This window comes from Stereum hirsutum (genome assembly GCF_000264905.1).
Source record: "Stereum hirsutum FP-91666 SS1 unplaced genomic scaffold STEHIscaffold_12, whole genome shotgun sequence".
NCBI classification, from domain to species: domain Eukaryota; kingdom Fungi; phylum Basidiomycota; class Agaricomycetes; order Russulales; family Stereaceae; genus Stereum; species Stereum hirsutum.
Genome location: NW_006763142.1, coordinates 77943 through 100829, shown reverse-complemented (window position 1 = coordinate 100829; position 22887 = coordinate 77943). Strand labels below are relative to the sequence as shown.

Here is a 22887-nt window from a genome sequence, read left to right as displayed (position 1 = left end):
GTCGTTTGTACTTTTCTTTCTTCGTATCAGGTCTAGATGCAATATTCTCTACTACGTCTGCATCGTCAAGACCAATATCAGCTGAATACGTCTCGTCGAACAAAAATGCACGTACGAACTCCCGTGCTTGTTTACGGACGATATCTCCTGCGCCTGGGAAATCAGCGCAGCCAACAGAGTGCCACAGACCGAGTGGCTCAGGGGGGGGGGGGGGGCACGTCGAAGCCGACGAAATCGAGTGTGCGCACGGACCATCCAGCGAGGCGTGACCTGATCAACGAAGAAAATTAGGTTCAAATCAACAAAGCCACATGCGTAAAACAGTACGATGGAAAAACTGATAGCGCAGGATAGCACGCTATACCATTTCGGGAGACCAAAAGCTGGACATTTATGCCGCGCCGTGCCGGTGTCCGTTAAAAGGCACGGACTTCACCTGTCTCTCTCTTCATTGTCCTCCTACCCCACAGCGACAATACCCCCAATCTGAAACCTATCGCAAGCTAACAACGATGGTGAGTGCCGTCTCACTATGAACCACAAGCAGGGTGCATAGGGATGTGAACTCACATGTGACGACCTTGCTTTCATTGTGCCACAGTCCTCCGACTCCATCACCACCCACCCCCATAACGCGACGGCATCCCCTGCGACTGCACCGAAGGAGCAGTTGAGATACTGGGGTGCAGAGAGTACAGAGGAGAAGAGGGTAGAAAACTCGGAGAGGGAAGAAGGTAGCAGCCGTATACAGGTAAGCCCTCTCGCCCTCTCGTCTCTCTCGTCCCTCTCCTCCTGCCCTTTGTCTCCCTCTTCGCCCATCCCTCTTTGTTCGTTCGTTTGTCATGGCCATCTCGTACCTTCCCTCTCCATTATCCCCTTCCCCGCCTCTGTCCCTGCCCTGGCCCTCGCCCATGTCGCATAGCGATGGGTGGCGTTGGTCAAGGGGGCTGCTCATGATGGTCACGGTCGGCGGCATCCTCAGGGCCGTTGGCTGTGGCCATCAAGCAGTGGATCTCTCATAGGTGGAAGACACGGTGGCGTGCATCATGGCCCTAGCGCATGTGCGCCGAAGACCGATGTGCGCCTGGGGGTGCGAAACAGGATGGGCCACATCTGCTATATGCTTTAGGCCCCGTTTCATCATCATACTCATCAACGGCCCGCCCTATAGACATGCGAGGAGACTCTACCGCCGACGGTCCCACGCCGTCATTTAAGTCGCAGCGAGTGGAAAAGACTATACCCAAACGTCAAAGTGCCCCTTCAACACCTTCGGCCGCTCGTGGAGGTAACCCCAACCCAGGTACGTCCATGCCCGTCCTCTTCATCCTTGGCCCAAATCTGGGTTCGGTTGTGAGGCATGGACATCATACTGACGCGAGGTCTGGCGTAGGTCTGGTCTCAGCCGAAAGTCAAGGAGATCGGCGTCCTTGACATGGTCCCCAGCCAGGTGTCGGGGGCGAGGAGGTTCCCCCCAAGCGACGCGGACCGCCAGGCCCTCTTATCCTTGCCTACGACCGCAACGCCAGTGAGTCATATGCATCCTTGAGGCCCAATGACCATTCAATTGACCACGATGATCCAGCAGTCTCGGACCATCGAGGTCAGCGCGGAGACGTTCAACGAGGTCTTATGGGAACTCCACCGCGAGTGGGTGGCCACGAACGTACCGTCGCTCCCCCTATGCCTCTTTATGGATTTCTGTAACCTGACATGGCCAGTCTCAATCTACGGTCGATGCCAGATATCCATCCCGACTGCCTACGTCGATCATATCACCCCTCCCCCCCTGCCACAGTACCAATCCCTCATTCATCGCCAGCCCAACGGCCATCACTTCAGCGATGTGGGGACACTGGGACACTGCTCCGTCTGGGCGCCCGTGGCGGGGAGCCTCGCTTCACCGTCGACCCTGAGGCGACAGTCCGAATCGCGTGCCAGACGGAGCACGACGCGACGTTTATTCCTACCCCGCAGCCGTCCTCCATCGACCAACAGCGCCACGTCAGCGAGTTGGTCTACGAGACCCTCGCATCGACATTTCCGGAGGCTGCTCGAGGAGCCTGTCGTCGCCAAGCGGAGCACGCAAAACTCCTCTCGCAGGTCGCGCGCGAGGCCCGAGATTTCGTATGCCCGCGTGTCGAGGCGGTGTTGTCTGAGGTCACAACTTCAGGCGACGATTCGTCGCTGCACGCCACACCACGACCACCTCGTGTCATGAACGGCACGTCTGACGAGGAGGCGCCGGCAACGCCGAGACCGAGGGCGAGCACTAACGTCGGCGCCCCGACCGAGACTCGTCTTCTTCCACCGATCCCTGCGCCAGAGCTCAACGTGGACGAAATGGTCGCCACAATTGTCGCCAAAGCGTGCGACATATCCGCTCCGGAAACCAACAACAAGAATAAAACGGAAACCACCGAGCTCGCCGCGTTCACGGTGGAACAGGGGCTCAACGTGAGTTTGCATTTTTACTCTTGTCATCAATCTCCCGAACTCGAACACTGACAACACTACACTTTGGACTTGGACATCTATGCAGTCGCCTGTGCCTGGCTTGTCCCATCCCGACGAGGTGATTATGGGCTGGGCGGTGGGTTACCTATCCCAGAGGAACCTGGAGAACGCGACATACCATCGTTTGAGGATGGCTGTCGACCCGAGCCACCTCGCGGATGCATCGGAGGGCGGAGAAGTGAAGTTGCCTGGAGCCGTCGATATGTCCATGTACGAGGCCTACCGCGAGAGGCTGGCGATGGCGTCCAGCATCGAGAAGTTGCGGATCCCGAGGCCGACGGGGGTGAAGTACTGCGTTGACTTCGAGGCAATGGCGGATGTGGCGACGAGGTGCGAGGAAGACTTCATCAGGCCGTATGTCCCGGGGTACATGGACGACGGTGAGGTGACGTTGGTGTCCCATTTCGAGCCGAGAGTTTGAAGGGGTGTAGGTGCGGGAAGAGACGTCGGTTGTGCTGGTTGAAGAGGTCAAGCATGGACCTGTGGGTGATTTCATATGTATTTCGGAATCGGATACGGACTGGATGTGAATACCTTTTTTTTTCCTTTCTCCTTTATCTTTCTCCCTTGTCTATTTTTTTCCGTCCGGGTTCGTTTATCGTGACGGCGCTCTCCGTGTATAAATGCCGGGGATCGCCTATCGTTTGTAGTTTTATTGCCGTGTGTCGGAGCCCGGATATAATATTACCTACTGCCTCTGCATTGTCAAAGTCAATTTGAGCTGAATACGTCTCGTCGAATGAAAATGCACGTATTTTTTTCTACGCGAACTACCGTGTCTGTGTTTTACGGCCGACGTCTCCCGCGCCTGCCTGTGCGTATTCATGATCCCGGAAATCAACGCGTCGAGTGCCACAGACCGAGTGGCTCAAGGGTGGCACGTCGAAGCCGACGCAATCGAGTTCGCGCACGCCACACGGACCATCCATAGAGGCGTGACCTGATCAACGAAAAAAATTAGGTTCAAATCAACAAAGTCACGTAGAAACGCGTCGCCATGGCTAAACTGATGGCGCCGGATAGCGCGCTATACCATTTCGAGCGACCAAAAGCCGAACGGCTGTTGCCGGTGTCCATAAAAAGGCATGGACTTCACCGGTCTCTCTCTATATTGTCCTCCTACACCACAGCAACAACAACAATCTCCCCCATCTGAAACCTATTACAAACAACTTCGACAACAATGGTGAGTGCCGGCTCACTATGAACGACGAGCAGCGCGCATAGGGAGATGTACTCATGTGTCGCGACTTTGCTTTCTTTGTGTCAGTCTTCCGAATCCAACACTACCAACCACAACGACGGGACAGTGTCCCCTGACACTACCCCGAAAGCACAGCCTAGGCCATTGGGAGGTTCGGGCGTTGAGAATGCGGAGGAGGAAAGGATCGAAAGTTCGGAGAGGGCAGCAAGTAGCAGCAGTATGCAGGTGAGCCCTCTCGTCCCTTTTTTCCCTCTCCTCCTACCCTGTCTCCCTTTACGCCCGTCCCTCTTCGTTCGCTCGTTTGTCATAGCTATCTCCTACCCCCCTTCTCCATTGTTCCCTTCCCCGCCTCTGTCTCCACCCTCACCCATATGTCGCATGGCGATGGGTGGCGTCGGTCAAGGAGGCTGCTCACGATGGTCACGGTCGGCGTCCTCCACAGGGCCGTCGGCTGTGGCCATCGAGCAGTGGATCTCTCGTACATGCATGGCAGACATAGTGACGCGCATCATCATCCTAGGGTATATGCGCCAAGGATCGATGTGCGCCTGGGATACGAGACATGATGGGCCACATCCCCTATACATCTTAGGCCTCGTCTCATCGTCTCATCATCATCCTGCCTCAGATGCCGCCGCCGCCGAACCCTCGTCGTCGCATGACGCGGTCGGAGTGGATGACAATGTACCCGGGCACCAGGGTACCTCGTCACGAGAGACGACCGATCGTGGCCCCACTCCGGGTATGTGCATGCCCTTCCTCTTCGTCCTTTGTCCCAAGTCTAGGTTCGTTCATGAGACATGGGCAGTGTGCTGATACGAGGTCTGGTGTAGATACAGTCTGACCCAGAGGTCAGCACAAGGCAGGCGATAGGGGACTTCGACCTAGTCCCCTCCCAAGTCTCGGGGACGATGTCTGCTAGCGCAATGCACCTGCGCGCTCTCTCGTATCTGCCTCCGGTTTCACCAAAGCCGGTAAGTCCCATGCACCCAGGCCCAATAAACATTCAACTGACCACAGCAACACACCAGGGCCAGATCTATAACCAGTTAATACACTGGTTATACTGTGGGCGGGTAATTGGGGAAGTGCCACCACAATACCGGCGCCCTATCGGGGCTTTCGTCGACATCCCTCGCCCAATCCAGCCCCAAAAACGCCTCGTTCATTGTGGAGTCGATGGCTACCACTTCAGCCATGTGGAGTCGTTGCTGGAGCCCGACATATGGGCCCCCACTAAGATCGAGCTCAACCCCGAGCTCGAAGCTACCGCGATAATGGAGATGATGGCCAGGACGCGCGAAATACCCGACCTGGAGACACTGTATGAAGACAAAACACAAGCCACTGAGCCGCCGAGTCCATGAAGGGACAGTAGCTCAACGTGAGTTTGCATTTTTATCCTCATCATCTGTCTCCCGATCAAACACTGACAATGACGCCTTAGACATCTGTGTTCACTAGTCACCTCGGTCATCTCAAGGATGCCGTTCTCGGCGAGTCGGAGGAAGAAGAGATGAAGTTACCTGGGGCTGTCGATATGTCCCGGTACGAGATGTTCGCGATGGCGGTTTGAAGGGGTGGGTGGACGGGCTGCGATAGGATGGGGGTGGACATCGATGGTGCTGGTCGAAGAGGCCCGGGATGGACCTGTGGATGGTTTCATATTTATATCGGATCGGATAGGTGTTGGGTGTACATACCTCTTTTTCCTTTCTCCCTCTTGCTTTGTCTGTTCTTCCTTCCGGGTTAGTTGATCATGACGGTGGCGCTCTCCTCGTATACACGCCGGGGATGGCCTATCGTTTGTACTTTTCCTTCTGTCGATCGAGGTCTAGATTACCTATTGCATTGTGTTGTCAAAGTAAACCTGAGCTGAATCCGTCTCGTCGAACGAAAGCGCACATACCTGTCCCAGCGAACGACCGTGCTTTACTTTGTGGTCGACGGCTCCCACGTTTGCCTGTACGTGTTCATGGTCCCGGGACTCAACGCGTCGATGCGTCGATGAAAAAGGAAGCTGCGAGGGGACAAGGTGATCGCCCAAGGGAAGGAACAAAGCAACGAGCATTTATACGAAACCGACAAAGGCCCAAAAATGGAGGACAAGGGCAAGAGGCGACCGGGAATTCCCGTCCTTGGCTTTTTATTTTGGGGCGCCCGCAGCCCGCTCTTGTCGACGGTCGTGTCCCCAGCGGATAACCCGTCTTACCGGGACCTGGCTCTGTGCAACTTAAACCCTGAGGAGACACGGGAAGACACGGGCTGCAACGTGGACAGGGGTACTCTCCGAACCGATACGTACCCTCGACTGGCCAGACGACCCGGGCGTTTTTCGAAGCTCTTCACAGTCTTTCCTCCTCTGGATTTGCTTTGGGGTGTTGACCGTTGCACATTCACCGATTATTTGAGCTGGTAAGCTCTTCGTTTGTTGACAGAAGAATCATACTCCTAGTAAGCCCAAACGTACTACTACGTGCTGCTCTAACTTCCTGGGAACTTTTCTTCAAAGAACACGGGTTTCCTCAGTCATCGTAAACTTTACTTGGGGATTATATCGAGGGCTGAGTAGCCACGGATTTCTTTAACCTTTGCTCTGGATTGTCTTCCCCGAGACCATAGCACGCACGACCCTCATCGTCTTCGTGAACGTACTTCCTAGTGCCACTTGTTGCATTTCAATTCTCGTTCCTATGTCCATAGGTCTCGCCGGTGGTCAATAGTTCGTCTGCATGTCTGACTCTTGTTCTGTTGCCGAGTGTCCCGCCCAAATGGAAAGCACAGAGAAGTCGTGGGTATGGAAGCTTGCTATTCGGTGTGCAGCATGATGCCGACGCGTTATCGCCCACTGCAGCTGCTAAACTCGCCTTCCTTCCTCCGAGCAATCCCTCACTCACGATAGCTAAAATAGGAATACTGCCCCCTGAACGCATACAGAGGATGTATGCTCCTATGATCCATCCGGCCCAGTACAGCCCATTCCTTCCATTTATTCTCATCCGGGGAATCCTCGACCGCCCTGTCGCGTGGACGCGTACGCGCTATCAGAACTCGCCACTTTGAATCTTGGGAAATGGCAGGGCGGGGCTATGAACGAAGTGTGCTGCTGATCCTCCAAACCATATGGCATCACTCTAATATCCTGTCTTCCTTCTTGCCGTCGCCACGGTGCCAAGACCTCTGCTTCCGCGTCGAGGTTCTTCCTTATAAGACGCGCGTTTTGCGCGTGTGCTTCCCTCCCTCGAGCACTCGCATTCGAAGGTCTCTGGGGACGACTTTACGCTGTCCATACCTTCGTCATGTTGTTCTCGTCCGCTCTGCTCTCCCTCTTCGCTGCGTCGGCCTCCGCACGTTCTGTCGCGTCTCCACGATGGAATCTTCACGAGAAAAGAGACTTCGTTCCCGCCGAATTCGTGCAGTCTGGTGTGGCGTCTGGGGACCATGTCTTGAATATGCGTATCAATCTCGTCATGGGCGATCAGGCTGGTCTGGAGTCTGCTCTCGAGGCGGCCAGTAACCCGACGAGTCCGACGTTTAGGGAGTGGTTGTCCAAGGATCAGGTTTGTGTACTTCCGAGAACTGTCTGCATTCGAGATGCAATCGATCTCATGCGTTTCTATTTATATCTCTGACATGACAGGTTGAATCCTTTGTGAAACCGACCCAAGAATCTGTCGATGCTGTCACGTCCTGGCTCGCCACATTCGACATCACGCCTAACGTCGCCACACCCGCCGGTGATTGGCTCGCATTCGACATCCCGGTCTCTACGGCGAACAAAATGCTGAACACACAGTACTCTACGTTCACGAGGGTGGGGACGGGTGAGACCCAGGTACTGACGTTGGAATATTCGTTGCCGGAGGAGGTGCAGGGACATGTGAAGGTCGTGCATCCTACGACTTCGTAAGTTGTCCTCCTCCCTTCTTCTCCTCAGTCGTGGATTGTGTTGATGCTGATTATCTCTTGAATAGTTTCAACGGTCAAGTCCGACACATGCCCATCTCAGCATTCAAACCCGTCTCCGCTCCCTCACCCGACTCGGACACTGTGACTTCGCCATCCTCGGACGCCACACAGGCCACGGTCCCTGCTAGCTGCAACTCCACGATCACTCCTGCTTGTCTCCAGGCGCTCTATAATATTCCGACGACGCCTGCTAGCGCGGGAACACAAAGTACGTTGGGCGTTGCAGCGTTCGATGAGCAGAATGCGAACTTGGTATGTCAATCCGATTTCTTAAGAGCTGTGAGCTGACTGAGTGGTGGATATAGGCGGACCTGAAGCAATTCTTGACGACCTTCAGGCCGGATATGAACTCGTCGACTGCGTTTACGTTCACTTCTGTCGACAGTGCGACGAACGACCAGACGTTGAGGGATGCGGGTGTTGAAGCTGTACGTATCATTTCTCGAGATCCTCACCGAGTCCTTAAGAGTGGCGCTCATGACAATCCCTTGATCTTACAGGACCTCGATATCCGTAAGTACTTTTCCCGGCTCACATTCACCTTTGATTCTGAATGATTTATTTTTATCGTCCTGTCACAGAATACACCGTCGGCCTCGCCACAGGCATCCCCGTCAACTTCGTCGACGTCGGCGAAAAGACTCAAGATGGAGCGGACGAAGGGTTCCTCGATATCATCAACGCGTTGTTGGCGATGGACAATCCGCCGTTGGTGTTCACGACTAGCTACGGGTTCGATACAGAGGCGAGTTTGAGCGAGAGCTTGACTGTGTATGTTTCTTTTTTAACACTTAGCGTCTTCCGCGCGGGGTTCGTATGCTGACCTCTTTGCGTATTCTTACACTTACAGAGCGATGTGCAACTCCTACATGCAACTCACCGCGCGTGGTGTTTCTATCCTCTTCGCGAGCGGCGACGGAGGCGTGGCGTCGACGCCGGGTGTACAATGCAGCACCTCGTTCCCGCCTACGTTCCCTACTGTGAGTATTGCCCCACTCCTTTCCCGGATCTACCCTTCAAATGGTTCTAAGACTGATTCTGGGTTTGCGAACAGTGCCCATAGTAAGCATGCATTTTTCCAATTCACGGCTTGAGATTCGATGTTCATTAGGTTTTCAACCGCGCAGTGCCACCCTCGTCGGTGCCACAGAGAACGTGAACCCAGAGAAAGGAGCCGCGCTCTCTGCCGGTGGATTCTCGAACTATTTCGCCAGGCCTTCGTGGCGTAAGTCCCTTTCCACCCATTACTCCCCTTTGCTCGTAGCATCGGGTTTGCTGATGTGAACTTGTGGTGGTGGATGTAGAGGACTCCGCGGTCGAAGGATACCTCGACTTCCTCGGCGACACGAACGCGGGCAAATTCAACGTCTCGGGTCGGGCGTACCCTGACGTCGCGGCGCAGGGTGAACGCGTTGAGATTGTCGATGCGGGGAGGACTGGGCTTGTTGCTGGGACGTGTGAGTCTATTGCTCCTTATTCCTCAATCTAATCCAACTTCGCACTGACTAAATGCCGTGTCCTTCTTTCTCGCTGGGTGCGAACGTATAAAAAAAAGCTTGCGCGTCCCCGATCTTTTCCAGCGTCGTAGCGCTGATCAACGACGACCTCCTCGCCGCTGGTCAGCCTGTCCTGGGCTTCTTGAACCCGTGGATATATGCGCATCCCGAGGCCTTCAATGATATCACGACTGGTGCGATTCCTCCGTTACTTACAAGCGACGAGTGCTGATGCGTTCTGTGGCGTATTTTTTTTGTATAGGAAACAACCCTGGCTGCGGTACGGACGGGTTCTTCGCGACTACGTAGGTCTCCCCCTGTTTTTTTGTTTTGTCTTGCTTTGTTACGAACGGTTGCTGAGGGGTTTTTTTTTTGACCAAATAGTGGATGGGACCCCGTGGTCGGAATGGGAAGTCCGAATTACCTCGCGATGAGGACTGCTGCTGGATTGTGATTGGGTCTAGAAGTGTTCGAAAACGAGGAAGTTCGGTCAATAGCATGAACAAGCATGATAGAAAATTGGGGGATGAGTGCGATGTAACGAATGATTTTCTTGTAGACTATGGGATGTAGTTGTAGTCTTTAGAAGTCCAATGGATGAGCTTGGGATCTCGATCCCTAGTAGGAGTAAGTAGTATCTTCATGGTTTAGCTGTGAGTGCGTTCCTCTTCATTGGGAGTTGACTGGGACGATGGTGGCGCTTAAGCCGAAGGCCTAAACGTCGTCAAGGACTGAGTTTTTCGCTGGTGAGATCTCGAGACGGACAGTGCAGCGTGGCAGTAATCGTTCGTCAAATTACAAAAGGCCCTATGGACGAGTATCGACAACAGGATAGCGAGAGAGAGAAAAAAGTGCGAGGATTTTGGAGTATGAGTACAATGCCGGAGAACAAGGCGAGAATGAATTACGAGGCCACACGACACCACAGAGCGTAACAAGCCTAACCAGTCAAAGCGATATGTGCCGTTTCCTACAAACAAAGGAACAAACCCGTTAATGATGCACAAAATCACCAGGAGACACCAAAACTCACCTTCAACCGCCCCAAATTATGTACAATAGCCACATTCACTATTGTCCTCAACTTCCTTCTCACATCCGCCTTACTCAAAGTCGGCTGATACGTCCCCGAACACGAACAGATCCTCGAAACGTTATCCGACCTGACCTGCTTGCACTTCCCACACTTCAAGTCCTGCTGCGCGAACGTCTGTTCCAGCGCATGGACCATCTCCATCAACTCCAACTCAATGGCCGTCCGGTCGTATTCTCCGCCGCAGACAGCGCAGAGCCACTTTGGTGAGACCTCGAGGTTGTTTGGTAATAGATCCATGTCACGACAGAAGTCGAAGTCGCGAAGCGCATCGCAGTGTCGACAGGGAACGTTGGAGAGTTTGAGAGGCTCGCAGGGGTTGCGGAAGACGGCTCGCTCGTTGAAGCTCTTGACGCCTATCAGTTCGAGGGCGTTTCGCTTCAGCAAGCCGATCTCGCTCTGGAAGTCTTTGGCGAGTTCTAAGACCGCGCATGCGAACTTGATGAACTCTAGGGTTGGATCGACGAGGCGAAGATATGAGCCTGGAAGGAGGGGGAACTCGAAATCAACTGAAAGTTCTTCGTCGGCGGATGCGGCTCGGTGTCGTGTTTGTACGCTGTCGATGTACTTGAACAGTTTTCGCGTGAGCTTTCGCGCTATGAATTCCTTGACGCTGTCCACCTCCTTCGACCGACTGGTATCCTTCTGCGTTGCGTCTGGTGCGCCGTTCTCCAAAACTCGGAGAGGACCGCGGGACGACTCGTTGGACTTCTGCCGTGCCTTGTACAACTCGACGAGGAAGTACCTGACAAAGTCGGCAAAGTCCCGTTGGATGGCTGGCGGCAAGTACTTCTGGATGTTCCATTGCATGTTGATGGAGACGTCCCTCGAAGGCACCACAGCGAGTGGGTCCTCGCAGACGACACCTCCAAGATTGGCTTGATCCATGAAGAGTAAAAAGTCGTAGAACCGTTCGGTCTGCAGGAAAATGTGCTGGAATAGTTCGTTCGAGCTAACCGCAGTGGTAAGGTAGGTGGCGTATGCATGAGCCGTTCCGGGAGGTTTGGAGGTGACGAGGAGAATGCGACTGAAGTCTGCGTAGACGACGTGAGAGCCCAAGCGTTTGAATTCGGCGAGCAGCTGGATGAAAGTCTTGCGCATGAGGCCGTAGATGAAGCGATGGATGCTGGGGTCGTACAGATGTGAGGATTTCGAAGTGACCCATCGCCAGAAGTGGTCGATAGTGAGCGAGGCAGGGCTCTCAACACCATGTCGAATCTTATCTAGCAACCAACCCTTAACGATAGACTTCATGATGCCGAAAGTCTGAGGTGAGATGTTGGCTTCACCAAGGGTAAGATCGCGCTGGGCTTCCCCGTCCTTGAACTCATCGATAGTGTGAGATACAGAGTCGAATGCCGTCGTTCCTCCACTACCCTCGAGTTCGTTCACTACGACAGAGTGTAGGACCGAGTTCACGGCAAGATTGCGAACGGTGATCTCCAGACTGACATTCGAGTAGCACCCTGGCGACTTGAATTCCGTATGCGGAAGTTCCTCCGTGTACCTTTGGTCGCCTTCCATACCGCCGAGGTCGGGCGAACCACTTGGGGACCACCACAAGACGCAATCCTGGCTGATGAGTCGACGTGCGAACTCGAGATCTGAAAGGAAGAGGGGCTGGTCGCCGTCGATGTGGCCCACCGGGACGTCATAGTATTCTGCGAGGGCGACCATTCGATCCATCCACGAACCGAGAGAGATATATCGACTGAGCATCTTGTGTGCGACATTGGACTGCCAGGGGAAGACATCCAAGCTGTGGGGTCCTTTCGACTTGGACATGGAGAGCACCGGAAATCGCGACAGCTTCGGGCAATGTTCGTCGAAGTACGATTGCTCTTTCATGGAGGAGATGATGACGGTGTATGACTGGGATTCGTACAGTCGAAGCTCTCGGGATACGGCCTGAAGGGCGGTGAGGTCACTGCTGTGATATGTCGAAGCAAACTCTCTCGATGGAAGATAATCGACGGAGATGTTCACGCCATTGGCTTTCTGATACTTCTCTAGGAGCTCCTCGTATTGTTCGCGAAGACGAGTTATAGGTTGCCGGCGGGTGGCAGGATCGACGATGTGAAGACGGACGGCACCAGTGGGCATGAAGATGGCGAAGACGTGGACAGGGGCGTTTAGTGAACAAGCGTGGAAGAGGAAGATATACTTCCCGGCACGACCTTCGTTAAGATATTTAGACCTCGTGCCGTGGTTGGCTCGTTCCAGCTGTTCGAGATCAAGTCCAGTGGTTTGTGCACGGTTGAGCGTCATGACGTTGTCTTTGGTCTGACAAGTCTTGCCGAGCTTCAAAAGTCCACGCACGACCAGAGGGACCTAGATAAAATGATAATTCAGTATAGATGTTGGGAAGAGACAAATGACGAATATTACCTGTAGCTCAAAGACACCATCAACGTTGGGATTATTCGTCAGATCGACGAAGTGCTCCTGCTCCTCGACGTACGTATCCTCCCGGACTGAGACCTTGTATAGGTTGAGGCAAGGTGTATTACGAGGCAAGTTCTTCACCACCTTATCGCAAGAGTACAGCTCGGGCTGGAATAGGTCTTCGGGAGGAGCGCTCCTCATATGGACGTAGAACTCCCGTGGAATGCGAACGGGAAGGGCGACTAGCTCGGTATTGACCTGTAGCCAGAGGTTGAAACGTCCAGGGGTGCTCGTTGGGCGCAACTGTACGACGTCCCATCGGGAGGATGTCTTCATCTGAGCGACACCACGGAACATAGCAGGCATATTCGCAGCGGCAGGGTCTGCCGTGCGCGCCGCGCGCCGCTGTTTCCACCGAGGTCGCATGGCCCTGATCCAAGATGAATAACTCTTCGAGGGATCGGGGGGAGGTGGCAGGCGCTTCGGTGTATCTGCGTCTTCTACGACTTTGCGTTTGAGCTTGCGATTGACTACAGCGATTCTGGGTCGACTCGATCGATCGCCACTATCCCCAATGTCCTCGATGTCCTGGGTTTGGGTCTGAGTAGGCTGGTCCGCTATCTCACCGGGCTTCTTAAAGAAATCGGTCATCTTATGCTGTCGGAACGTATCTCCGAGAGCGGCAACACGACGATGGAGCCAGTCGGGATGTCGTACACGAGGAACGGGGTTGGGGACCTTCTGCATAGCGGCGGGAATGGTGATCAGCTTCTGGATGACGGAGCCTAGACGTTCGATATAGTAGTCCCAGTCGAGGATGGAGCGCAAGTCGAAGTTGGTGAGCCCGTTATCCTTGAGCCATTTCCGAAGGTACATCCGTTTTACGCTTTCTTCGGCAGAGAAAATGGCCACCGGTACGGCACGGTCGGTGACAGGCATGCCGAGAGGGCGGGCAGAGATGATGAACTTGCAAGCGAGACCCTTGTCCTTGACCATCTGGTCTCCCAAAAACTCCGCCAAGCGCTTCGCTGTGCTGATTGAGGTCGATTTCTGGCCACCGTATTCAGCAAGCGTCTTCGACATACTCCTGTTCTCGGCAATGAGTTCGACGAGTTCTTCGTCCGTAAGATCCGCCGCCTTGCTGAAGAGGACGTCCAGCCACTGGTCTGCAACCTCCGCGACTGCGGCATAACACTGCTGCGTGGTGGTACCGAGGAGGAACTTCTCGAATATCTGAGACTGGAATATCTTGATGAGCTGCAATTCGCCACGACGCTTGACCTCGAAGCCCTTCAGCTCCGCCAACGTGCCATCATCGTTGAAGACTGCGTACCGCTTCTTGAGCAGTTTGTCCTCCTCCTTTGACGAGGGAAGGATCATCGCCCTGTATGGTCCGTCCAGCTCGAAGAAGATCGAGTTCTCGCTGTGGACCTTGTACTCGCCGGATTCGAGATCGAGATCGTGGTATTGATGATTCGTGAATTGGTCGTGGACGAGGTGGTTGAGCATGGTGCAAGGGTAAGAGAAACCGATGGATTTGCCGTTCGTCAACTTGAACTTGAAGTTTTCCGGGAAACATCCAGGAAGCATACACCAAATTCCATCGGTATCCAGCTCCAGAGGTCGACCGACCTGTTCGACCAGCTGCCTCGCCATCTGAATGATTGTGGCACCCGTCAAACAAGTCACGCCAGCCATCTCCATCGAATGCCATCGTGCACCTTTTCGCATGACGTAGCCATAGAAAGAGTTCAGGATACACTTGTGCGCGAGCTGAAGGGAGTCGTAGACAACGATGAGTTTCTTAGCCTCGTCGACTTCGGCCAGCGAGCGCCCTTCGCCCAGAATGTTATCGAGGTTCTTCTTCCACGTCTTGTGAAGGCCCTTGTACTCGTAACGACGGTCACGGAATCGGCGCACAGTGTCGACATAGAAGGGGTTTTCGCGTTGGCAAATGATGGTCTCGCGATTCTCGACCTTGGTGTCTTTGATCTTCTTGTAGACTTTTCGGGAGTAGTCGCCAAGCCGTTTATGAAGAAGCGCGGTCTGTTCAGAGGGCGAGAGGTCAGGGAATCGTCGGGGTGGAAGTCCTACACGTTTCGGAGGAAAAGTCTCCTGGTTGAGTGCATGTTTGATCATGTTAAACTCGTCTCTGCGAGCGGGGAAGAATTCCCCTCTCCAAGCCCATGTCAATCGACGATCACAGGTTTTGCCGGGACGGTTGTAGTCGCAGACCGCGCATGCAGCTTCGTCAACGACGGAGTCCGGCTGGAGACGATTTGACAACATGATGTTGGGGTACATGGCGGCGACGTCGAGATGGTAAATGAGGGGTTTTGCCTGAAGAGAGGTGTTGTCGCGCATAAATTCGAGGGCGGTTTGTATCTGCTGCTTGACTTCGTCATAGTTCGTGACGTCGTCCATGGAACACTTGGATTCATCCGTGATACAAAACGTGAGAGCAGCATCGAGCTCGTCTATGAGCTGGCCACACATTCTGGTCAGCAAGGTTCGTTAGATTTCGACCGAAGACAGTCATACCTTCTGGGCAGCGCTTGGGACAATCTTGAAGTCCGTTTCGATGTCACTACGGAAGACACCCGCTTCAAGAGCCTCGACATGTCCACCGACGTAAGTCTCGGACGCAAGGAGATGCCCTTGATACATGTTTCCATGCTCTTCTTCATGTCGATTAGGCATGATAATATGCCCACGAAACGCTTCCACCTATACTTCGAATCAGCTAGGTGTTCAAATAATATAACAATAAACTGACCATCAGCAATGTCTCGCACAGTGTACCCGTACCCTTCCGCAAAACCTCGTCGGGACATAGGGGAATAACGTTGCACAGCGAAAAGATGAACGGGTGGACGTATTTCATATAGAGATAGTACGTTGCTACTGCATCGGAAACGGAGTATTGTGCGAGTACTTGTGGTTGTTCCATGGCATATCTACAGACTTAGTGAGTGCTTGGAAAGGTCAGGCCAACGAAACTGCCTACGGTGTCATGAGTTCGGGGTCGAGTTCGATAGGATTATACCCAAGTTTCGCGACAGTTACGGCTTTGAGACCTTGACTTCCCTGCGGGAGGTACGAATCACGTTTCACCCAGCGGAAACAGTCCATATGAACGCATGTCCGACTCTTGAACTCGTCTTCGGAATCCTTGGCGAATCCGATTTCAAGGAACATGTCGATGTCGTGGGTTTGGGCGCGAGCACATAAGAAGGGAAAATCGAAGAAGTCGCCGTTAAATGTGGCCATGACGGTCGGCTTGACTTCTTGGATATGCTGGAAGAACCTTCTGATCGTAGCGGCCTACATGAAGAGGTTAAAGATGTGAGTCCATAAAGACAAATTATATTACTCACCTCGTCAGCTTCGTTGAAGATGATGAAAGGTCCTTCGTAACCCTCCTTGGGCGTGTACTCAAAGTCGTCAATATCTTCGCTAACAATCTCTCGATTGGTAATGAGGTACCCTTGCCCATCTACCATGTACGAGATCATCATGACCTGGTCGATGGCCTGGTCTGGGAATTTGAGGGGCGCCTTTGTCGTTTCGATATCGTACGCCATGACCACCGGGTCAGGACGTTTCACCCTCTCGGTAATCTGTACAAACTCTGGCTGACCAGCGTTGAACGTAACGCCATACCACATTCCGACCCGAAGCTCGTTGTCCATGGCCGTTCGTAGGTAGTACGGAACGTCGTACTCGCGGACGTCGATAATGCCCTCTCGAGGGTCACGGTCGTGACCGATTGGGCGACTACTGGTGCTCGCTTCCCCGCCCCAGCTTTCATCACCATCAAGAGACATGCCTCCGTCCGCGGTTGCATTGACGACCTCGGCGTACGCGTCGACTGCGCTGCGTTTGGCGCTATTGGCAAGAGCCAGAGGAACAATATCACGTCGGACGGCGAGAAGGTCGGATACGTTACGGAAACAAAGTTGGAGATACAGGCGACGGTGTCCGAGGAGATGATTGGGTTGTTTAAGATCTTCTTTCCGCTCGCGAACGATGCGACAGATGACGCCCTCGTACTTCTTAATGAGCCATTCCTCGATGATAGTTTCCATTCCATTCTAATGCGTGTGTCAGATTTAGGGGAGATACTTTCAGAAACCGTATAAGGGCTCACCGTGCACGCAATGTAGAAGTAAGGCTCATAGAAATACGTACACTTGAACATGCCTCCGTCATCCTGAATGAAGTAGTAATCGACAGCCGCTTTGCCGCCGGGCCAGTCAGGATCTTTCATGAGTGTCTTATGTCCTGCGAGGTTAGTTTTACTTTTCAAAATGATATAGCAGAAACACTCATACGGGATGCATATTGATTAACCATCCCTCTCGCCGTGGGCCTTGCTCGATTCGAGCGAACCCCAACTTCTCATCAATTTCGTCATTTATCCGAACCTGTTCAAAACGTTCGGCAAGTTGTGTCCCTTCATCATCTCTCGATAACTTCACGTCGGCCGTTGTCGAGTTGGAACCCCCTCGTCCTCTTCCGCGTCCCCGGCCACCGCGAAAGGAGCTGTTTCCGCCACGAAATCCACGAAAAGAGCCTCCTCTTCCCCGAGTGTTGAGCCCTCGAGCCATATCCAGCTAAGAGATGGCAGTATTTGACAGAATGTATATGGGAAGGTATTACAAGGAAAAGCCCAGAGAGAAAAGAAAACGAGAGGGTCGGAAGTGCGGGTGCGAGCGTAGACTGAAAGTCGACGCGACCTGGGCGTGGTCGAGCGCGGAGGAGTGACAGACGCGTCTGTCACGATCTGTCACACGTCAACGCGTTGTGTCACACATCACATTCTGAAGAATTCTGAACGCGTTGTCACGGGTGTGTTCCTTTCCTTCCTCTCCTTCCTCTACCGATGCATTGTTTCAACAGCTCAAAAAGTCTCACCACTAATTAAACTGGATGTCTAGTACTTACTCCGACTGCCCCATCTCTTTGTTGGGGCCTCGAAGTGAGTCACGAAGTCTCAGGCGATGTCATTCGCTCAACATTCGCTCAACATTCACTGCCAGTGGACTCCGACGATAGATAGTACTAAGTAATACGGCCCTCGATTGACAACGGTACAAGATAGGCTAGAGCACCATCTTGGCAACAGACTTTGACCGCTCTTCGTCACAAATCTTAGAACCTCTTTATGTCTCATGATCCTTCGCGACTTTGAAAGTGTGTTGACCCTCTAAACCTCGCTTAATGGCTCGGAGTCAACGGTGGAAATAAATACGGAATCTCGGCGATGTAAACAACAATACTCGGCTTTGTGGAATACGTGGTTGTAATCTATGGCAACACGAAAAAGGTAACTCTCTGCCGGACTTCCTGACTTGTATGATATCGCTCCCTCAGAGAGGCCTGATCGGCTCAGCCTTCGGCCACGCTTGAATCGGCGTCGCTATCTGGATGAGTTTATGCTCCTTCGTCCCATCGCCCTACAGTTTTCCAGCCACCAACGCGGTCCACATTAACAATGTTTTTTATACAGAGTCTAGTCGGAAGACTGCGACAGCGAAATGACTCACAATCATCCAATTCGGGAACCCGACATCGAATGGGAGCGCGCTCTCCAGGAATGCGATCTGCTCAGCAGACAGACTGATCTGAAGCGCTTCGATGTTCTTGTATAGGTTCTCGATCCTGCGAATTCCGATGACTGGGAAGACGTAAGGAGTTTTCTGCAGATGGTAGGCGATGGCCACTGGTGTGGTTTCGTCGTTTACGATGCGTTTATCAGCACTAATATAAGCAACAAAGGTATGTAGGTGAAGGTGGTGGGGACATACCGGCCTGTACACTCTTTGCACTAACCTCAGCCGCGACCTTCTCCAGCGCAGCGCTGACCTTTTTCGCTTCCTCCGAAGCCTCGAGTTTCTCATTGGGGAAGGCGACTCGGCCATTATCTCCCGCAGCGATCCGAGCTTGAGCCTCTGCTTCTGTGCGCAATTTTCCTCCAGCGAGGACGTCGAAGGGTGCGAGGGCGAGTCCTATCACGAGCATCGGTAAGTCGAGAGTTCGAAAGGACAGCGAGTAGGAGGAAATGGTCAATTAAGGGTTACCTTCAGCACGAGCCATAGGGATGATATCACGCTCGAACGAACGAGACATGAGGTTCCATTGACCTTCGTAGATGCAGAAGGGGGTTTTGCCGTGGTCGGCCGCGTACTGGTTCGCTTTGGCAACGAACCACGCTGGCGAGTCCTATAATGTTCGACCCAAATTGGTTAATCGATAGCAAGAGGGGCATATGATGGTAGTGGATGTGCGACGAAGGGTGTACGTACGGATATACCCTATGGTACGTTCGAAACGTGGGAAAAGCAAATGAGTATCACGGTAGTACCTGGAGAGAAGAACACAGGTGTCCCACTGACCAAATGAAGGACCTTCCCAGCAGCGACCAAATGATGCAGACTCCCCATCAACTCCTGCACGCCTGTGTCCCAGTCATACCAATGCACATACAGGATGTCGATATAGTCTGTCCTCAGCTTCCGGAGTGAGGCCTCGACGGAGATGTGCAGGGATTTCGTGCCATTTCCGGTGTAGTGGACCTTCTGAGCGATGGAAGAGTCGTATCTTTTCCAAGGGGAAGTATACTGTGACGTGAATACAAGATCGTTAGTTAACCAGTCACATTGAATAAGTAAAAGGACCACGTCGGTCACTGAAAGAAGGAAGGTGAGGTGTTGCAACTTGCCTTGGTAGCGATGACCATTTGGTCGCGGTTCGCACGTTGCTCCATCCACTCCCCAATCAACTCTTCCGAGCTCTCATCCTGGCTACACACGACGACAATGGCCACGACCTCAGCGTCAATATCATAATGGACATCAAAAACAAGATAAAGACCTACTATGCATTAGACGTATCGATAAAGTTCCCTCCAGCCTCATAGTAGGCATCCATAACTTTGAAACTCGCCTCCTTTGTCGAGTTTCCCCATTTGTCGCCAATAGACATCCCACCGAGCGCGAGGGGCGATACGCGGATACTGGCGAGGGGAGAGAGAAGGCGATAGCGGCCAAGCGGGGTAGGACCATCGGAGGCGGGGCCAGGGATAATGGCGGTCGACATTGTTGACTGTTGGTTGAGATTGTTTGGATTGAACGCTTTGTGGGGGAAGCGGGAGACGGATATATGATGTAGTCGATAGAGAATACTGTTGTGGGCTAGGTGAAGAGAAGAAGTCATCACATCTCCCTGTTATATAGAGAATGAACGCTCTGATTGACCCACATCCAAGCCGGCTGGGTGTTCACTCAGGACTGTCAAGTCGAGGCATTCGGCAGGCTGGGCTACTGGTGGTGAGGGTCTCGAGGAACGGCAACAAGACGGTGGAATTCACGCCAACAGTGGTTTCTGGATTCACCGAGGTGATAGTACCTAGAATCCTGCGTGCGTCTGACCACAGAACACGAGCTGATATGAGATGTGCAGCACAATGAACGGAAGAAGGGTGGATCGTCGTGTAAAACCTTGACCTACATAGAACTGTCAGCGCAGTGTTGAGGGCCGAAGGCGGGCCGACACAATGGGGATGCTATAATAACATGTTGTCAAAGCTGTAAATGGTCTCTAACAGCGGTATGGATGGGTGCGTGTAGGTCGAGTGAAGAGACCGTGCCATTGAAGGTTGTCGACTCGGAACAGATCACGGCAGAGATCACCTCGTAGTGTTCGAACAGGTGCACGGAAAGAAAGTCTCATCGTTAGCGCAAGCAAGCTTCAGAAAAAAGTAAAGCCTCCCAAGGTTGGAGTAGAAAGAACGCGATAGGAGTGCTGTAAGGCAACAAGGACAGGAAGACTTTCATCGTGGGCGAACCGCGGAAGATATCGGGAAATCACCTGGCCGCATCTTTGAGCATCAGATCTAATCTTATCGCCTTCGACTACCTGCTAAGAAGCCGACAAGTCGGATGAGCATCTTAGACTCGCCGACGAACAACTTCAACTTGTCACTGAGAAGGAAAATCAACTTCTTATATTTTCAAACGCACACAGCGTAAATTCCAGATCATCGATATCACAGCACCGGATCCTATTTTCTGCACAGGCAGAAGCGAATCAAAGCAAAGTCCTTTGCGCTCTGCGCGTTCAGAGCTCGGTAGAACAAATGCCGAAGGATTGCATTCTATAACGACGGCGGAATCCAACCTGGATTTATTTCTCAGAGTTCAAAAAACAGGATCCTGCGCTGTGTATGTTTCTGCTTCGCGTTGGTCTGTCTGACTCAAGCAGGCTTAATCGGCTCAGGCTTGGGCCACACATCAAGCCGCGTCGATATTTTCATGATATCATGCTCCTTCGTCCCATCGCCCTAAACGTTCGTCGATGTGTGATAAATGTGTGATACATCAGCCAGTCAATCTCCGATTTTAATCATCTGAAGCTTTGTGTCACGAGAAAAGATACTCACAATGAGCCAGTTAGGAAACCCGACGTCGAAAGGGAGTGCGCTCTCCAAGAAAGTCATCTGCTCTTCGGAAAGTCGGATCTGCAGCGCTTCGATGTTTTTGTGCATTTTCTCGATTTTGCTGACTCCGATGATCGGGAAGACGTAGGGTGTCTTTTGGAGGTGGTAAGCGATGGCAACTAGTGCACGATCATCGTTAATGATTCAAACAGAGTCAGCCATCGCGATTTGGAAGGAGACCTGGTCGGAAGAGGAATGCTGTATGCGAGCGGAAGGGAAGAGGCGTACCAGCTTGAATACTACCCGCTCCGACATCAGCTGCGACTTTCTCCAGCGCAGCGCTGACCTTTTTTTCGTCCTCCGAGGCTTCGAGTTTCTCGGACCCGAAAGCAACACGGCCTTTGTCTCCCGCGGCGATCTGGATTTGGGCTTCTGCTTCTGTGCGGAATTTGCCTCGAGCTAGGACGTCCCAGGGGGCTAGTGCCAGTCCTGACATGATAGATAGTGGATTTGCGCATAAGAATTGAGGGAAGAAATGTGCAGCACATGAGCAGGCGGTGATCGCCTACGTACCTTCAGCACGCGCCATGGGGATGATATCGCGCTCGAATGAGCGCAGCGCGAGATTCCATTGACCTTGATAGATGCAGAAAGGTGTTTTTCCGTGATCGGTTGCGTACTGGTTCGCTTTGGTAACGAACCACGCTGGCGAGTCCTTTGTGCAATGCAATGATAACGATTACCATGGATTGATTATTTGTCCGACAGAGTAGCAGAAGAGAAGTGTGTGGCAAAAACTCACAGATATACCCTAACGCATGGCAAGATAAATATAACACGATATTAGCCGAACTCAGGTTCTTGACTGATCAGGAAAAAATTACACGACACTCACCAAGTGAAGAACCTTCCCGGCAACGACCAAATTATGCAAGCTCCCCATCAACTCCTGCACGCTCGTATCCCAGTCATACCAATGCACGTATAAAATATCGATATAACTAGTCCTCAACTTGCGGAGAGACGCATCAACAGAGACGTGCATGGATTTCGTGCCGTTGCCTGTGTAGTGGACCTTTTGGACCACGGAGGGGTCGTGGCGTTTCCACGGGGAGGAGTACTGTCGTGTTTATAAACAATAAACATGTTTAGTTGATAGGATATGTCTCATTTGAGCGCTGGGTAGGTGGGATGGAAAAGGGAGGGCGCTATGACTTACTTTCGTAGCGACGACCATTTGATCCCTATTCCCGCATAGCTCCATCCACTCCCCAATGAGCTCCTCGGAGCTTCCGTCCTGGCTGTGCCCCACCACGAATATCATGAGAACGAACATGAAATCATAAAACAACCAGACCGCCACTCCGAAACTCACTATCCATTCGCCGTATCAATAAAATTCCCTCCCTCCTCGTAATATGCATCCATCACTTTGAAAGACCCTTCCTTCGTCGAGCTGCCCCATTTGTCACCGATAGACATCCCGCCTAGTGCGATTGGCGAGACACGGATGCTGGCTGTTGGCGAGAGAAGACGATAGCGACCGAGTGGTGTGGGTGGGTCGGGGGCAACTGGGAGGGTGGACATTTGAAAGATGGTGTAGGGTTATGTTGTGAAGAAATGGGTGGTTTTTCTTCGAGAAAAATAGAGATCGAGGGAAGCACTATTATGTGCTGAGGGGATGAAAGGCATTGAAGTCATTATATAGAAGGAAAGAGGCGCTCGAATAAGAATAAGACCCACATTCAAGCCGAATTACTCTTGCCGATGCACTATGGTATAC

The 22887-nt window shown here is 52.7% G+C and overlaps 5 protein-coding genes across 5 annotated transcripts in view; 2 read left to right on the top strand and 3 right to left on the bottom strand.

The window, feature by feature from the left end:
* Window positions 1-3047, top strand: part of STEHIDRAFT_112983 (uncharacterized protein) — a gene marked incomplete at both ends in the record, with an annotated part of 5256 nt that extends 2209 nt beyond the window's left edge. Inside the window, 9 exons of the mRNA XM_007306803.1 lie at window positions 471-515; window positions 602-751; window positions 923-1090; window positions 1172-1303; window positions 1394-1528; window positions 1586-1666; window positions 1843-2457; window positions 2543-2902; window positions 2949-3047. Coding sequence (XP_007306865.1) covers window positions 471-515; window positions 602-751; window positions 923-1090; window positions 1172-1303; window positions 1394-1528; window positions 1586-1666; window positions 1843-2457; window positions 2543-2902; window positions 2949-3047 — 1785 coding nt within the window. The remainder of the gene's footprint in view (window positions 1-470; window positions 516-601; window positions 752-922; window positions 1091-1171; window positions 1304-1393; window positions 1529-1585; window positions 1667-1842; window positions 2458-2542; window positions 2903-2948) is intronic.
* A 3973-nt stretch (window positions 3048-7020) lies between these two features.
* On the top strand, window positions 7021-9640 carry STEHIDRAFT_62440 (subtilisin-like protein; the record flags this gene model as incomplete). Its single annotated transcript, XM_007306746.1, has 12 exons — window positions 7021-7281; window positions 7362-7627; window positions 7696-7942; window positions 7996-8118; window positions 8191-8203; window positions 8272-8461; window positions 8541-8674; window positions 8802-8915; window positions 8995-9147; window positions 9246-9380; window positions 9449-9491; window positions 9571-9640. The coding sequence occupies 12 exons, from the start codon at window positions 7021-7023 to the stop codon at window positions 9638-9640; spliced, it is 1749 nt and encodes a 582-aa protein (XP_007306808.1).
* A 325-nt stretch (window positions 9641-9965) lies between these two features.
* STEHIDRAFT_170222 (DUF1744-domain-containing protein) lies at window positions 9966-17112 on the bottom strand. Its single transcript, XM_007306802.1, has 9 exons — window positions 16999-17112; window positions 16815-16940; window positions 16042-16758; window positions 15672-15988; window positions 15441-15621; window positions 15206-15391; window positions 12668-15148; window positions 10220-12610; window positions 9966-10156 (listed from the first exon to the last, which is right to left on the bottom strand). The coding sequence occupies exons 1-9, from the start codon at window positions 17005-17007 to the stop codon at window positions 10127-10129; spliced, it is 6438 nt and encodes a 2145-aa protein (XP_007306864.1). The 5' UTR covers window positions 17008-17112; the 3' UTR covers window positions 9966-10126.
* Window positions 17113-18036: 924 nt separating this feature from the next.
* STEHIDRAFT_132864 (arylalcohol dehydrogenase) lies at window positions 18037-19765 on the bottom strand (the record flags this gene model as incomplete). The annotated part of the gene is made up of 7 exons (XM_007306801.1): window positions 18037-18123; window positions 18214-18389; window positions 18475-18675; window positions 18748-18889; window positions 19063-19287; window positions 19389-19470; window positions 19545-19765. The coding sequence occupies 7 exons, from the start codon at window positions 19763-19765 to the stop codon at window positions 18037-18039; spliced, it is 1134 nt and encodes a 377-aa protein (XP_007306863.1).
* A 1156-nt stretch (window positions 19766-20921) lies between these two features.
* Window positions 20922-22691, bottom strand: STEHIDRAFT_112980 (arylalcohol dehydrogenase; the record flags this gene model as incomplete). Its single annotated transcript, XM_007306800.1, has 8 exons — window positions 20922-21008; window positions 21108-21283; window positions 21393-21593; window positions 21678-21819; window positions 21907-21915; window positions 22000-22224; window positions 22324-22405; window positions 22480-22691. The coding sequence occupies 8 exons, from the start codon at window positions 22689-22691 to the stop codon at window positions 20922-20924; spliced, it is 1134 nt and encodes a 377-aa protein (XP_007306862.1).
* Window positions 22692-22887: the final 196 nt, after the last annotated feature.